Consider the following 15,124-nt stretch of genomic DNA (forward strand, 5'->3'; position numbering starts at 1 on the left):
CACGAAGGTCCAGGTCTGAGCCCGAACAACATAGGGGTCCTGGCCTGTCTCGATCTGAGGATCAAAGATGGGCACAGAAGGCTAGTGTCGCGACTCGCGCTCCTCCCCCACCTGCGGGAAGGGGTAAGAGGAATTGTGGGTCACAAGGAGGTAAGCAGAACCTAAGGGATGTGATCCAGATGAGGCAGCGTTCTCGTCTGAGTCAGAGTGATACTGAGGTATCTGCTCGTTCCCTTTAGGGATTTTTAACTTCTGCTTTTATCCTCCCCTTCCTAATTCCCCTGTAACCACCAGCTCTCCACCTGATTGAGGTTAGGTGGAAACCTCTAATGCATAACAGTCTCCTATGCTGGACCTATAATGTTTTTGGCTGGTTCTATGTTCATAGCAACCACCTTATTGATGGTCCAGACTAAAAGGAGGCGCCCCTTGAGCTTGGCTCCAGCGCAGGAGGGTGGGAGTATAAATATAACCCTTTCTGTATATACTTATGTGTAAATTGCTGGTGGTTATGTGTCTACTAATAAACTCTGTGAGTTTCCTTTGCAGTGCTCAGTTACAGTGTTTACTAAACACTCGTCAGCACCAGCCATCCGGCTTCATGTATTAGGCGGCTGAGATCACAGGTTTCTGCAGGAGCCTCCTTGATCATCAGGCCTGGCACAGCACTGCAGGGAATTTCATGGATGTCCAGCCAGGTCACCCTGAGGGGTCTCCTGGCCGCTTAGGTGTTGTCGCATCCAGCGGGAAGTGAAGGTGGCAGTTACAGAAGTCTTCTTGTATATTCTGCCTCAGGTGATGCTACCCTCGCTAGAGGTTTGTAAAATTTGAGCTTGCCTCTCCCGTGCGGTTCAGCGCCTCTGCGCTGCTTAGGAACCTTTAGGTACACACGCTAAGCTCTGTGTACTTTCTGAAAACCACATGGTGGTCAGTGTGCACGTGAACACTTTGCGCACTTTCTAAAAAATCCACGTATTGGTAAGTGTGCACGCAAGACTCTGCGCACTTTCTGAAATCCTGTATGGTAAGGGTTACGCGCTCCGCCTCGTTCCCTTTCTTGAGATGATTAGACCTTGGTTCCTTGGGCTCCATTCAGCCAGTGTTTATTTGTTTATACACTTCAAGCATCGCTTCCCTCCCCTTTTCCAATTAGGGTCGCCTATGAGCGCGCTACTCTGGATTCAGGAGTTCTCCTCTCATATGAGACTGAGTTCACTGTTTTTCCCAGAGCGCTCCAGCATTATTTTCACAGATCGAGTTGATGACTCTCAAACATACTGTTTTGAGATGCACCATTCCATCTATGAGCTGCTCTATCAGAGTGCCACGAGAGCCCTTCCTTAGAACAGTATTTGAATCCATGCTATGGTAAGTGTGCACGTGAAGTCTTTGCACACTTTCTGAAATCCACACTGTGGTAAGTTCCCACGCTAGTATTCTGTGTTCTTTCTAAAATCCTATATGGTGAGGGCTTCGCGCGGTTGCTTCGTGCCCATTCTTGAGTTGGTAAAAGCCCCGTTCATCTTGGGCACCACTCCACCTATGTATCCTCGGATACCTATCTAAACAGGGTGTTGCTACTGGAGATCTGTTGAGACAGCTCCTTTCAGCAAGCATTTGCGGAAGCAAGATGTAGCCCCTGTGTGACAGGCAGGACTTAGTATAAAATGCTAGGTTCCTAGCCGTATCCCTTTAAAGGAATCTTTCCTGATTCCAAGCCTTCAGCTCTACCCTGGGCCGAGGCCCTAACAATTAAGTTGGGTATGTAGCTTAGGCCTTTGGCCGTAAGGGGTACTGTCACAGAGAGCCGTCTAAACATCCCAGGGGCAACTCCCATGGAAATGCTAGAGTTGGTGCTTAGTGTTCGCCCTGATTCTGGCCTGCACTCCCCTCAGCATGGCGGCGTGGGTATACTGTTCCCCATAGCGACCCCTAGAGGACGCAGTTCGAAGTTCCCTTGAAAGGGAACGTCTCAGGTTACGAATGTAACCATGGTTCCCTGAGTAGGGAACGAAACACTGCGTCCTCTAGCTCCCTGCCATGCTTCGGACGCAAGCTTCAGACGAAGAAGTAAATGACGTGTTATCCCGGTGCTTGTTTATAGTCGCGCCGGTAGTGACGTCAGAGGCTGTCGCCGGCCAACTCGTTGGTGTTTTTTCAGTGTATGCTTCAGACATGGGTCACGATGAGGTGTTCCCCATAGCGACCCCTAGAGGACGCAGTGTCTCGTTCCCTTCTCAGGGAACCATGGTTACATTCATAACCTGAGACGTTTTTATTTGTCTACAACTGTTCAGAACTGTGGTAGCTAACCATGTGCTGATTAGCATCTTTGAGATAGGTTCAAAAGTATCTAAAATTGTCACGAATGAAGCAGAAAATAAACAGAATGTTAGTACAGTTATGCAAATTTGTAGTATTTTAGTATGTTTTAGTATGTGAGTTAAAATTCTGTAAAGTAGTCACTTTTAATACATTACTGTCAATACTGAAAATGTGCAGTCACAACCAAAACATGGGATGTTTTGTCAAAAATGAAGTATATTGAATTGTTAACTAGATGATATGATATTGGTTTGATTCAATGTATATTCAAACTATTGAATCATTAACTTTGAAATCAGTATGATCATCTTTTTGCCTTTTATAAAGAAAGATTGGATTCAAAATACAAATCTCATAAATGACACTTGAAAAGTTTAATTGTTATTGATTTACCTTCTAAAAATTCAAAATGAGAATTAACTGCACAATTACTAAAAATGTGTACCTTGGATATTGTACAAATTGCATACATACAAAATTTCTGGAAAAAAAGACATTTTTTTCAAGATGTTTCCAACTCTGACTTTGAACTTTGAATTCTGTAGAATGGCCCGTATATGTCATACTGCATCTATTTATTTTATAATCGTAACTGGTTGTAAATAGTTTCTAATTAACTGAAGCGTTCTGTTAATGATCATTAGCTGTCTTACGAGTCACTACACTCTGAGAAAATTTTTTTGTAAAAACTGTCATTGGGGTGGTATCCTTTCAAAAAGGTACTGATACTGTATGCTCTCAATATGCTCTCATGTAGAAATGTTAATTCATGCATCATGACCTCAAGGTTAGATTATTGTAATGCTTTATTGGGTGATTGCTCTGTGTGCTTAATAAACAAACTCCAGCTTTCTTACTAGAACCAGGAAGTATGACCATATTAGCCCGGTTCTGTCAACTCTGCACTGGCTCCCTATTGAACAATGAATACATTTTAAAATCTTTTTAATTACTTATAAATCCGTGAATGGTTTACCGCTTCAGTTCTTGAGTGAGCTCATATCACATTATAGTCCTTCATGTCTGCTGCGATTTCAAAAACTCTGGCATTTTGGTCATATCTAGAATATCAAAATCAACTGTCCTTTAGGAAAAGGGAAAAGGCAGATTCTTTTCCTATTTAGCACCCAGACTCTGGAACAATCTACCTAGTGTTGTTCGGGAGGCAGACACACTGTCAATTTAAATCTAGATTAAAGACAGATACCTGCGTAGACCTCGTCACCTCGAGGACTATTGGCACAAAAACCACAGGAACCAGACAAGTCCTCTGCACAATCTGACCTGTTTTGATTTGTTTGACTTTTGACAAAAAGACCATGTCACTTCGATGGCCGTCGGCACAAGACCACTGGAACCAGTTGTACCTTAGGGGGCCAGAAGGTAAAAATCCTCCCCGGGCCCCTCCATACCCTCTTGGGACCTGTCTCTAGTGCTTAAAACACTACAGCAGGGCCCATTTGAGCCTTTCCACTTAGTTGAGCTGAAGTTTCTTTCATTGAAAACTCTGTTCCTGCTTGCACTGGCCTCTATCAACTTACTTTTAAATCATAGTTTATTACTGAGTACGCCCACAATTTGAATTGATATTCAAACCTTTGACGGCACTTCAGTAGCCAGTAGTAAAGGGACCAATAAAAGCCCTGATATCTGAACTGGGGAAAAGCGCCGCTGCAGCAGGAATTGAAGACCTGATCAGACAATGAGGGAGCTCAGCGTAATTTATGGACTTAGAGCTTGGAGAAACAAACTACATGGTAGTGTTTTCATAAATATATTTTGATACCGATTGGTAATGAAATCAAAAATGACCCTACTTACTTTTTTTAGTGCACATTACTAGTCTTGTGGTGGACAATTGAACCATGCAAGTCAGTAAACTGGGAGAAAAAAATTGTCTACCATCGCTTCTGCTCTGGAATGGCATTCTCGCTCTGATGACGTCAGTTTGACGGCTTGAGGAGAATCCTATAGTTAAGTCATGACATAAGGACTGCTGTTTCCGGGTCCAAGCCTCTAATAATTTCACTTCAGAATACTATCTCAGCATCCATTTATGAGCACTGTTTAATTAATATTACATATTTAAACTAAGCATTTAAAAATTTGCTGTGCACACTACAGTCTCTGTGCTCACAATGTCTTAGACACTAATATTTTAGCTGAATCACTGTCAAGCCATCTGGGATTTCAGTATGGAGATAAAGGTTAGGGTTAGAGCCGGATTCAGACTCCAAGAATATTGAACAAGAGGATCACGCAGAACATTTGCACGCACGGATATTGCAAGACATATTAGAGTGGTAACGTTATTGTTGTTGTTGTTTTTGGCTAAATCACGTTTTAGATAGGATGTCAGATTGATATGGCAATATTGACACCATCCTTAACTTTACCAGAGCAGACGGAACTTGCTGCTCTGGCAAGGGGCGGGGCTGTACATCTAAGCTGTTCGCCAATCACAACATACTGGGACAGCTAACAAATCACAACACATTTCATTTTTCGGAAGGCGGGCCTTCATCAAACCTGGAACTAATTGAGCCATTTGTGCCAGACTGGGGAGAAAGGTATTGTAATAATGTAAATTATGTGAAAAATAATACGTTTTTTGAACCACCAAGCATGAGAGAATGTTCTAGTACACCCCCAAAACGAAATCAAGACTTTGTAAAAGAGCATAATAGGACCCCTTTAACCACTCCTATCCAACCGTGAATCTGCTATGAGCAAGAGGTGGAGTCGAGTGGAGGTGCACCACAATAAAACCCCGCCCTTTATTCAATATTCCATTCCACTTGGAAATACATCACAACACTGAAGTCAGTTGGAACTTCTGGTTCACGGGTACTTTGATACTGATTTTTTTAAGGTATAGAAGTTGGAAATTCTTGTATCATGACCACTAATTCACATACTTTGTCAATAAGATAAAAGTAGGTTTTGATCAAAGCAGCTATTATCCACACAGATCTTTGATATTAATGTTTTTGTAATTCATTAAATATCGCTGGATAAAAAGTAACTAGTAACTAGTACTCTGAGTAGTTTTTGAGAGGAGTACTTTGTACTTTTACTTAAGTACTGTTTTGACACCAGTACTTTTTCTTGTAATTGAGTATTATTTCAGCAATGTAACAGTACTTAAGTACAGTACTTAAGTACAAATTTCCAGTACTCTTTCCACCACTGGTTAATTAATGCCCTGGAGTGGTGTGATTTCCTTGTGGATTATTGTGATGTTTTTATCAGCTGCTTTTGGACGATGGCACCCATTCACTGTAGAGGATCCATTGATGAGCAAGTGATGGAATGCTACATTTCTCCAAATCTGGTGAAGAAATAAACTAATCCACATCTTGCATGGCCCAAGGATGAGAACATTTTCTTGCATCCCAGCTTCACTCTCATCTGTTACCCTTATTTAATAAATACTCTGTAGGTATCATAACATGCACCTCATGTTGTGTTTTTGGTCTATTACCTGTGCGTCCATCAGCCACTGTCTGGCGTGAGAGGTCGCCCCTGTGTACTGTGGTCACCGCTGTCCTGTACAAAGTGCCGGATCTCAAGCCCTGGAAGTGGTAGGAGGTGACATTGGGTGGCACACTTTCATTCTTCATGACCACGCTGTCATGGATGAGGAGCACGCGGTACAGATCCACCTCACCGGCTGCCACGTCCCAGCGTACCTGCAGAGCGTCTGTGCTGCCCTGATTGCTGACCCGCAGCTTTGTGACCTGTGCAGGGACTGACCACACACACAATATTACTTCATAAAGACATATTATTGGATATTGTTTTTAAGATAATTAACACTCTAGTCATTCCAGCAGTTCCACCATCACAGCAGCACAACACTGGACCTCTGAATGACTCACTGGTTCTTCCTGTGACGTGGGCCCGAACTACTCAGATCTCCACTATTGGTCGTCACGGTGATCGTATAGGTATGTCCAGGCATCAGGTTATTAAAGTTGCATTCCTGCGCATCATGGGCTAATGTCTGTGTGTCCACAGTCGTGTCTTCATCCTTTAGCAGGATGGTGTAGTTGTCCCACTCGCCGAGAGGATGGTTCCACACAGCGCTCAGGGTGGTCTCTGTACTGTGATGGACATTCAGCCTCTGAACTGACCGGGGAGCTGATGGACAGGTGCAGAAAAACAGAGAACTGTGTTTATTTTTACAATTTACCCTGCCTCTTATGTCCCCTGTCCCTGGTCCTATTGTGCACTATTGTGTCTTCAGGATTGCTATGAGGAACTGCTTCAGCTCTTCGGGATCACTTAAAAATCACAAGCAGCTGTGCTGAAGCAAGCTGGACAGTGAGTCTCATTTTAATTTGACCTGAATACAAACTGCACTGTTAAAAAAAGTGCTTAAGTGTGTTAACAATCATAGTCAATGTAAGTGTCTCTCTTTTCAGTAAGTAAACTTAAGTGGCCTTTCATTGTTAATATAATTTTATCTGCAAGTACAGTTTTTTTTTTTACTTTGAAGTACAGTAAAAGTGCAAATGCGATACAATTTGAGTGCACTTCTTTTTCACTAGAGCAGGCACTTCATGTTTTGTGAAGGCCACTTCATGTTGGTTTCTGTTTTACTGTTGCAAATTTCATGGCAGTAGTTGAGTTGATCAGTAACACACCTAGTCTCCCGTGGCAGCCTGCGGTTGAGCTCAGATATCCGCTCTCCACACTCACAGCAGCTCTGTATAGACGGCCCGGAATCAGAGTCCAGTTAGTGAAGCAGAACTCAACAAGATTCCTTTCAATCGTCCGGTTCATCAGCACAGAAGAGCCATTGAACAGCAGGATACGGTAGAAATCCCAGTCGCCATCAGGAGGAGACCAGGACAACTGCAGGGTCTTCTCATTAAGGGCTTCCAGCTTGAGATGACCCGCCCATCCTGGGTGCTGATGAACAACAGACACAACAAGAGCTCATAAAGACACGTCTCAGGTTATTTGTATCGGTGAACCATCAGTTGACAAGGCAATGAATCATCTGTTATTCAAATACATATATGAGCTATTCTACAGAATTGGTGCAAACTGCTGTCCCACAAACCCAAAAACACTTTTTAAAAAGCATTTAAGTATTCATATCTTAGATGTTTACTAATTGTTTCTAGATGTTTCTATTATCTAATGAAACACACAAAAATATTTAAAATATCAGTAAGCTTAATTAAATCATATTTTTTTGGGGTACTTTCAGTTGGGAGGAGGCTGTCCCGAACCGTCTGTACAATCACTACCAAAACAGTGCATGTTTTTGTCCATTGGCTGAGACTGATTTTTTAACTACAACCCTATATTTATGATCAGGAATTATTCCTGTGTCCCTCTTTCTCATAGCTACATGGTGAGTAGATAGGTCCGATCATTCTGAGATAAATGTGTTCAAAAGTCTGAAAAATCTGTATATAACTTTAAGTAACGTCAATACCGAACACCTTTATTTCTGCAATTAAGCACACTTTTTTGGGTGTTATTCCAAATCATTGTAAAGCCATTCAGAACTGATAGGTAGCCATGTGCTGATTAGCATTTTTGAGCTAGGTTTCAAAAGCATCTAAAACTGTCACTACCGAAACAGCCACGAGTGGAACATCAGGAAAGTTTTGATTGTGACATCATTTTTTTTGGGGCTGGGGATGTGCTGAGTAGCATCTTTGAGATAGGTTCAAAAGTATCTAAAATTGTCACGAATGAAACAGAAAATAAACAGAATGTTAGTACAGTTATGCAAATTTGTAGTATTTTAGTATGTTTTAGTATGTGAGTTAAAATTCTGTAAGGTCATGTGGTCGCTTCTAAAACATTACTGTCAATACTGAAAATGTGCAGTCACAACCAAAACATGGGATGTTTTGTCAAGAATAAAGTATCTTGAATTGTTAACTAAGATGATATGATATTGTTTGATTCAATGTATATTCAAACTATTGAATCATTAACTTTGAAATCAGTATGATCATCTTTTTGCCTTTTACAAAGAAAGATTGGATTCAAAATACAAATCTCCCTAAATGACACTTAAAAAATTTTATTGTTGTTATTGATTTACCCTCTAAAATTCAAAATGAGAATTAACTGCATAATTACTAAAAATGTGTACCTTTGATATTGTACCAATTGCATACATACAAAATTTCTGGAAAAAGACTGTTGGCTGTTTCCAACTCTGACTTTGAACTTTGAATTCTGTAGAATGGCCCGTATATGTCATACTGCATCTATTTATTTTATAATCGTAACTGGTTGTAAATAGTTTCTAATTAACTGAAGCGTTCTGTTAATGATCATTAGCTGTCTTACGAGTCACTACACTCTGAGAAAAAAAAAAATTGTAAAAACTGTCATTGGGGTGGTATCCTTTCGAAAGGTACTGATACTGTATGCTCTCAATATGCTCTCATGTAGAAGTGTTAATTCATGCATCATGACCTCAAGGTTAGATTATTGTAATGCTTTATTGGGTGATTGCTCTGTGTGCTTAATAAACAAACTCCAGCTTTCTTACTAGAACCAGGAAGTACGACCATATTAGCCCGGTTCTGTCAACTCTGCACTGGCTCCGTATTGAACAATGAATACATTTTAAAATCTTTTTAATTACTTATAAATCCGTGAATCCGCTTCAGTTCTTGAGTTAGCTCGTATCACATTATAGTCCTTCATGTCTGCTGCGATTTCAAAAACTCTGGCATTTTGGTCATATCTAGAATATCAAAATCAACTGTCCTTTAGGAAAAAGGAAAAGGCAGATCCTTTTCCTATTTAGCACCCAGACTCTGGAACAATCTACCTAGTGTTGTTCGGGAGGCAGACACACTCACACTTGGAAGGCAGACACACTGTCAGTTTAAATCTAGATTAAAGACAGATACCCTGCGTAGACCTCGTCACCTCGAGGACTATTGGCACAAAACCACAGGAACCAGACAAGTCCTCTGCACAATCTGAGCTGTGTTGCAGTCTGGAATTAAACCACGCCATGCTGGTTTCTGTCACAGATGGAGTTTTGGTGACTTGCCACTGTCGCCTTTGGCTTGCTTAGTTGGGGACGCTTGACTTATTGAACAGACACTATTGTAAGAGAGCTGAACTGGATGATGACATCACTGAATCATCAATGAACTGACTTTAGCTAGAATATTGACTCTGCTTTTGTCTTCTTGTATTATTGACAAACTATATTCCTGTTTGACATTGTAAAGCTGCTTTGACACAACAAGTATTATATAATGCGCTATACAAATAAAGGTGACTTGACTTGTATGTACACGTTAGATAATAATATAAAATATGTAACTAAGGTGCTAATGTGTACCATTTAAGGCCAATTCACACTGCACAGACAAACAGTAACAGGCATGTTTGTTAGATTTTGTCTGATTTTACCCCTGTTGGTATCTGTTGGCATTGGTCGGCGCTTGTTTTTAACTATTGAACATGTTGAATTGGTGTTTGGAATGTCTGAGAAGTGGCATACTGTACTGTCGGTGTTGGCCTGTGTCTTTCGGTGTGGTGTGAATTGGCTTTTAGGGTTAAATAAGCTACAAAGATGTAAGATAGTTCATAGTTCTTGCCTGTTCTCCCTATTGTCCTGGTCTCAGCTGTTAGTTCTCCTCTCTTTGTCTTCACCGAAACTTGATAAGTTTTTCCAGGTGTCAAGCCGCTAAAAACCCAATGAGTTGCATTTGGAGGTAGGGTAAGGTCCTCTTCTGAAGAGATGGAGGATGAAAGAGAGAGCTCGTAGGAATCCGTGTATCCGACAGCAGGAATCCAGGTGGCTTTAAGAGAGTCCTGACTGCCGTTGCTCTGGAGAGTCAGTGATGTGACAGGAGCAGGAGCTGCATGAATGACAAATGTGTCATTAAATATACTCAACATTTTACATTAGATTAATTTTGTGTTTAGAAGTTCATTACATTTAGTGACACAAAGGAATAAAAACTCAAATTTTACAACAAAGATACAGGTTTGGAATGACATGAAGGTGAATAAATAATGACAGAATGAACCCAGTTTGTGATATATTCACCATCGACTCACAATCTGTATAAATAAATAAATAAATAATCATTAGTTTTTCCTGAAAACACTCAACTGAAGAGTAAGTATGTGACAATGCACACGTGTGCGTGCATTATGGGTAACTGGCAGTAAAAGACAGGATATGTAGGTGGGTTGTCTGGTAAAGCAGGAAGGGAGGAGACAAGCTGAAAATATCCTGGAAATAACAATAAAAAAGCTGTTGGCCTTTGGTTAGGAGTAAAACCTGCTGTTGGTTAGAGGTGTTTCTGTGTCCTGTGGAAAATGTTGACCTTACCAGTGTAAAATGAGCTCACATTAACCCAGAGATGATTAAACTCATACTGTGACACTCTGCTGGACTTATCAAACTGTTTGGTGAAAGAACATTTAAAAACATTAGTTGCTTACTTAGACAATGTTCATTTAGATAACAAAAACTGATTGCCATTCACAGACACATTTTTCTGTCAGACAATATTGTACAGACAAACCACAGCAACAATGCTCTCCATGTTAATACCACATGACCCCTGAACCACTCACCAACACAGCAACAATATTTCATATAACACAGTAAACATTAAAGAAATGATTATCTTAATTGGCCTGACCCGTAGCTGAGATCAACTCAGTGTCAAGTCGTCACCTTTATTTATATAGCGCTTTAAACAAAAACAGATTGTGTCAAAGCAACTGAACAATATTAATTAGGAAAACAGTGTGTCAATAATGCAAAAAAAAATATATAAAAAAATAAAACTACTAGTGCAATACTTCTGTATGGTAAGTTTACTGTATGGTAAATTATAAATCAAAGCAGAAACTCATTAACTCATTTCCCTAGATTTCCAGTTTTGTTGTTCAGTAATCTCCATCATGTATACTGTAATAATAGAATATGGGGTAAAAACACCTAGGCCTGTATGTTAATATAATGCCAATGTATTATTACAAAAAGTGTATGTTCTTGCTAAATTGCTCCCAAATGTAAGATTTTTCTTTAGCATAGTAAGTCATACATACCACGTAATATTAGAATAGGTACACCTTAATTTTAAAATACTTAAGTTGTAATTTTCCGGGTTGTTACACTTTTATTCCCCAAACTTTGCATATTGTTCCCATAGACCTATACAGACCAAAAGTTTGGAAACATTACTATTTTTAATGTTTTTGAAAGAAGTTTCTTCTGCTCATCAAGCCTGCATTTATTTGATCAAAAATAATATTGTGATATATTATTACAATTTAAAATAATTGTTTTTAAATTTATTATACTTTAAATTATCATTTATTTCTGTGATGCAAAGCTGAATTTTTAGGATCATTATCACATGATCCTTTAGAAATCATTCTAATATGATGATTCATTATCAAAGTTGGAAACAGTTCTGCTGCTTAATATTTTTTTCAGAACATTTGTGATACTTTTTTAGGATACTTTGATGAATAAAAAGTATAAAAAAAAAAAAAAAAAAAAAAAAAAAAGAAGCTATGTTTTTAAAATATAAATATTTTGTAATAACAATATACACTACTGGTCAGTAATTTGGGGTCAGTAATTTTTTCTTTCTTTCTTTTACTTTTATTCAGCAAGGATGTGTTAAATTGATAAAAAAGTGATAGTAAAGAAAATATATTATTAGAATATATATTATTAGATTTTTTTTTATTTTGAATAAATGGAGTTCTTTTTACCCTTTTATTCATCAAATATATTAGACAGCAGAACTGTTTCCAACACTCATAATAAATCAGAATATTAGAATGATTTCTAAATGATCATGTGATAGACTGGATGTTACATGTGACACTGAAGGGTGGAGTAATGATGCTGAAAATTCAGCTTTGCATCACAGGAATAAATTATTTTTTAAAGTATATTCAAATAGAAAACTATTATTTTAAGTTGTAATAATATTTCACAATATTACTTTTTTTTTTCTGTATTTTTGATCAAATAAATGAAGGCTTGATGAGCAGAAGAAACTTCTTTCAAAAACATTAACAATAGTAATGTTTCCAAACTTTTGGTCGGTACTGTACATGTACGTACTGTATATGTACACTATTATTACAAAAGGGTATGATGTAAACTCGGTTTACTAACACTGTAAAATGCGGGCTGTAAAGAGTAACTGAAAAACTACAGTAACTCAGCATGTATAAAACATTCAGTATATCCACAGGTTTTAAAATGTTTCATAGAGCTAATTTGCAATTAATGCAACAAGTGGATTAAGTAGAAATCAATAAAGAGGAGGCCATACATTATATAAACCTCAATAAATTGGTCTAGTATGGTCATAAGCTTTGAAGTACATGGTACCATCATGACAAGATTTCAAAGATCTCAAAAAAATCTGCTGGAATGTCTCAGAAGGAAGTTTTTTCTATGGTTTCAGGTCAGTGATAAATGGGGCTCATCCCCATCAAGATTCCTTCCAAGAGCCTCAGAGTGTCATTGAGGGATCTGCAGGCAGCTCTAGCAACAGTCAAGGTGAACGTGCACTAGTCAAACCATTAAAAACCTTACAAATCTGTTCTATAGGGGAGGACAGCAAGGAAGAAGCTTCTGGTCTTGAAAAAGAATGTCAAGGCATGACTGAATGTTTCCTACATGTGGAACAGGAATTCTGGAACAATGTGTCCTGGACAAATGAGTCCAAGGCCAGAGTTCCAAACATCATATTTGGCAAAGGCCAAACAATGCAGTGGTTCCCAGTCATAAAGTCAGCTGAGGGTGTAGTCACACCAGAAAAGTACACTAGTTCACTTGCTTTGGTCCAGACTAAATACAATGTTGATTTTTTTTGTTTGTTTGGTGGAGTTTGCTTTCACACTGCCCTTTTTGCAAGTGAACCAGAACTGTAAACAAAACCACCCCTGTGCTTAAGGTCATCCATTCATTGGTTTATCCATTCAACCGTACCAGAGTTTGTTTGGAACTGGACTGAGACCACCTCTTCAGCTGTATGGTTGTTTGGTCAACACCCGGGTTCAATTGCTGTATTCAAACCTGCCCAAAAGATCCGCACCAAAAGGGGGAAACCAACTTGAGTTTGAATCAATCGAACCAAAACAAGACAGGTGTGAATACACCCTAAGAATTTCATATTATACACAATGATGCCTGAGGAGAACGTGAAGGCATCAGTAAAAAAAAAAAAATTGAAGATGAACCAGCAGATCCATAGCGCAATGATCTAGAAGAAAGTAATTAAGGGTTTTTTGAAAAGTTTCAAGTCCAGTTCTCTATCTGGTTGAAATGCTGTGGATCGGGGGGACTTGAAGTGGGCTGTACATGAAAGAAACCCCTCCAATAAACACAGCTAAAGGAATACTGCTTGGAGGAATAGACAAAAAATGATCCTAGTCAATGTAAGACACTGACAGACAACTATAAGAAATGCCTACATAAAGAATTATGGAATTTTATTGAAAAACCTACAAATTTTGAAATTTGAAAATAGATATTATTTTAGTTTTATTATAATAGACCATCATTTCTTTACTAAGGTTATTTCTTAACTATGAGGTCAATTTGGTTTCTATTCTTGTTTCTATATGTTTTAGAGTATTGAGTATTGTAGAGTTATAATTTAGAAAAACATTAGCAATTAGTAATCATCAACTGATTACTTTTTTGAGTAACATGAGCAAAAAAGTTTAAGCATGATGATATATGTCTGACAGAAGAGAAGAAAAAAAAGTTAATTTGTCTTTACAGCCCAACGATGCCCATGATAAGTAAATAAGAGTCAGAGAAGGTCAGTGATGGCTCTTATGAACACACTGTTAAGCGCGCCTGCCAAGAAAGACTTCAGTGAAAAAAACACTTATATACAGCATGTCTACAGCCGTTCACAGATACATCCTCTGGAATCTGTGTGAATGTAGGTGCTTTATCAGATCTGTCAGAACAATGTGTTCCACCATATCAATATGAACAAGAAGAACAGTACAAAGCAACCATAAATCAGTGCATGCTATTGTTAAAATAAAGTAGAGTTTTTAAAGCACAAGCACATTAAAGCACAAACAGAGAGCCCTCCTCTGGTTCATGACACCTCTGTTCAAGGGTTCAGATTCAGAAAAACTAAAGCTATGAAGAAACGTAAGAGGACTTACCAGTTTGAACTGTAACATTAAAAACGAATGCCCATCATTCTGAGACATTATTCCAAACAAATAGGTAGCACCAGGAGTCAAACCCATCATCAGGCATGTATAATGGTTGGGCTGCTTGATATCTTCAGAACATCTTGTGAAGTGAGAAGCATCAGTCATAATGAAGCTACAGGATTTTCCAGGTGTTGTGAAATTAAACACACAATAATCCATATTAATACTCTCTGCAGTCACATTCACCAGACACCCGACAGCTTCCGTCGTTATAAACTACAAACAAGAGAATATACAACATAATGTTAAAGAGGAACTGATATTGACCTGTAGTATTAAAAAATAAACTAATTTTTTTAAACAATGTGCACATAAAACAAACTATCAAATGTCAATGATTTATGTCAATATTTGCAAAGCCCCAAGTAATGTCATAAATGGCCTATTTCTTACTTGAGACTGAGCGGATGATGTTATGTGTCCACTGTAATTTCGTAATATTAGTGGTGTAGTTTAAACAGTGCAGCATGGTGATGCAATGCTAAGGCCATGTGTTCGATTCCCAGGGAATGCATTAACTGATAAAGTGCAAATGAATGCAATGTAAGTCACATGGGATAAAAGTGCC

General features: G+C 38.7%; 1 protein-coding gene across 3 annotated transcripts in view; it reads right to left on the reverse strand.

Moving 5' to 3' along the window:
- The window catches only part of LOC109101404 (protein tyrosine phosphatase receptor type b), a 126,094-nt gene that overhangs the window by 63,085 nt on the left and 47,885 nt on the right, over positions 1-15,124 (reverse strand). For 2 of the 3 annotated variants that reach the window (XM_042715829.1, XM_042715828.1), the window contains exon 5: positions 9,924-10,187. In XM_042715829.1, coding sequence (XP_042571763.1) covers positions 9,924-10,187 — 264 coding nt within the window. Of the gene's footprint in view, positions 1-5,809; positions 6,077-6,206; positions 6,469-6,974; positions 7,227-9,923; positions 10,188-15,124 lie in introns of those variants that run through there. The other variant, XM_042715830.1, reaches the window with a different exon arrangement.

The sequence above is a fragment of the Cyprinus carpio genome, chromosome A25 (genome assembly GCF_018340385.1).
Source record: "Cyprinus carpio isolate SPL01 chromosome A25, ASM1834038v1, whole genome shotgun sequence".
Classification (NCBI taxonomy): domain Eukaryota; kingdom Metazoa; phylum Chordata; class Actinopteri; order Cypriniformes; family Cyprinidae; genus Cyprinus; species Cyprinus carpio.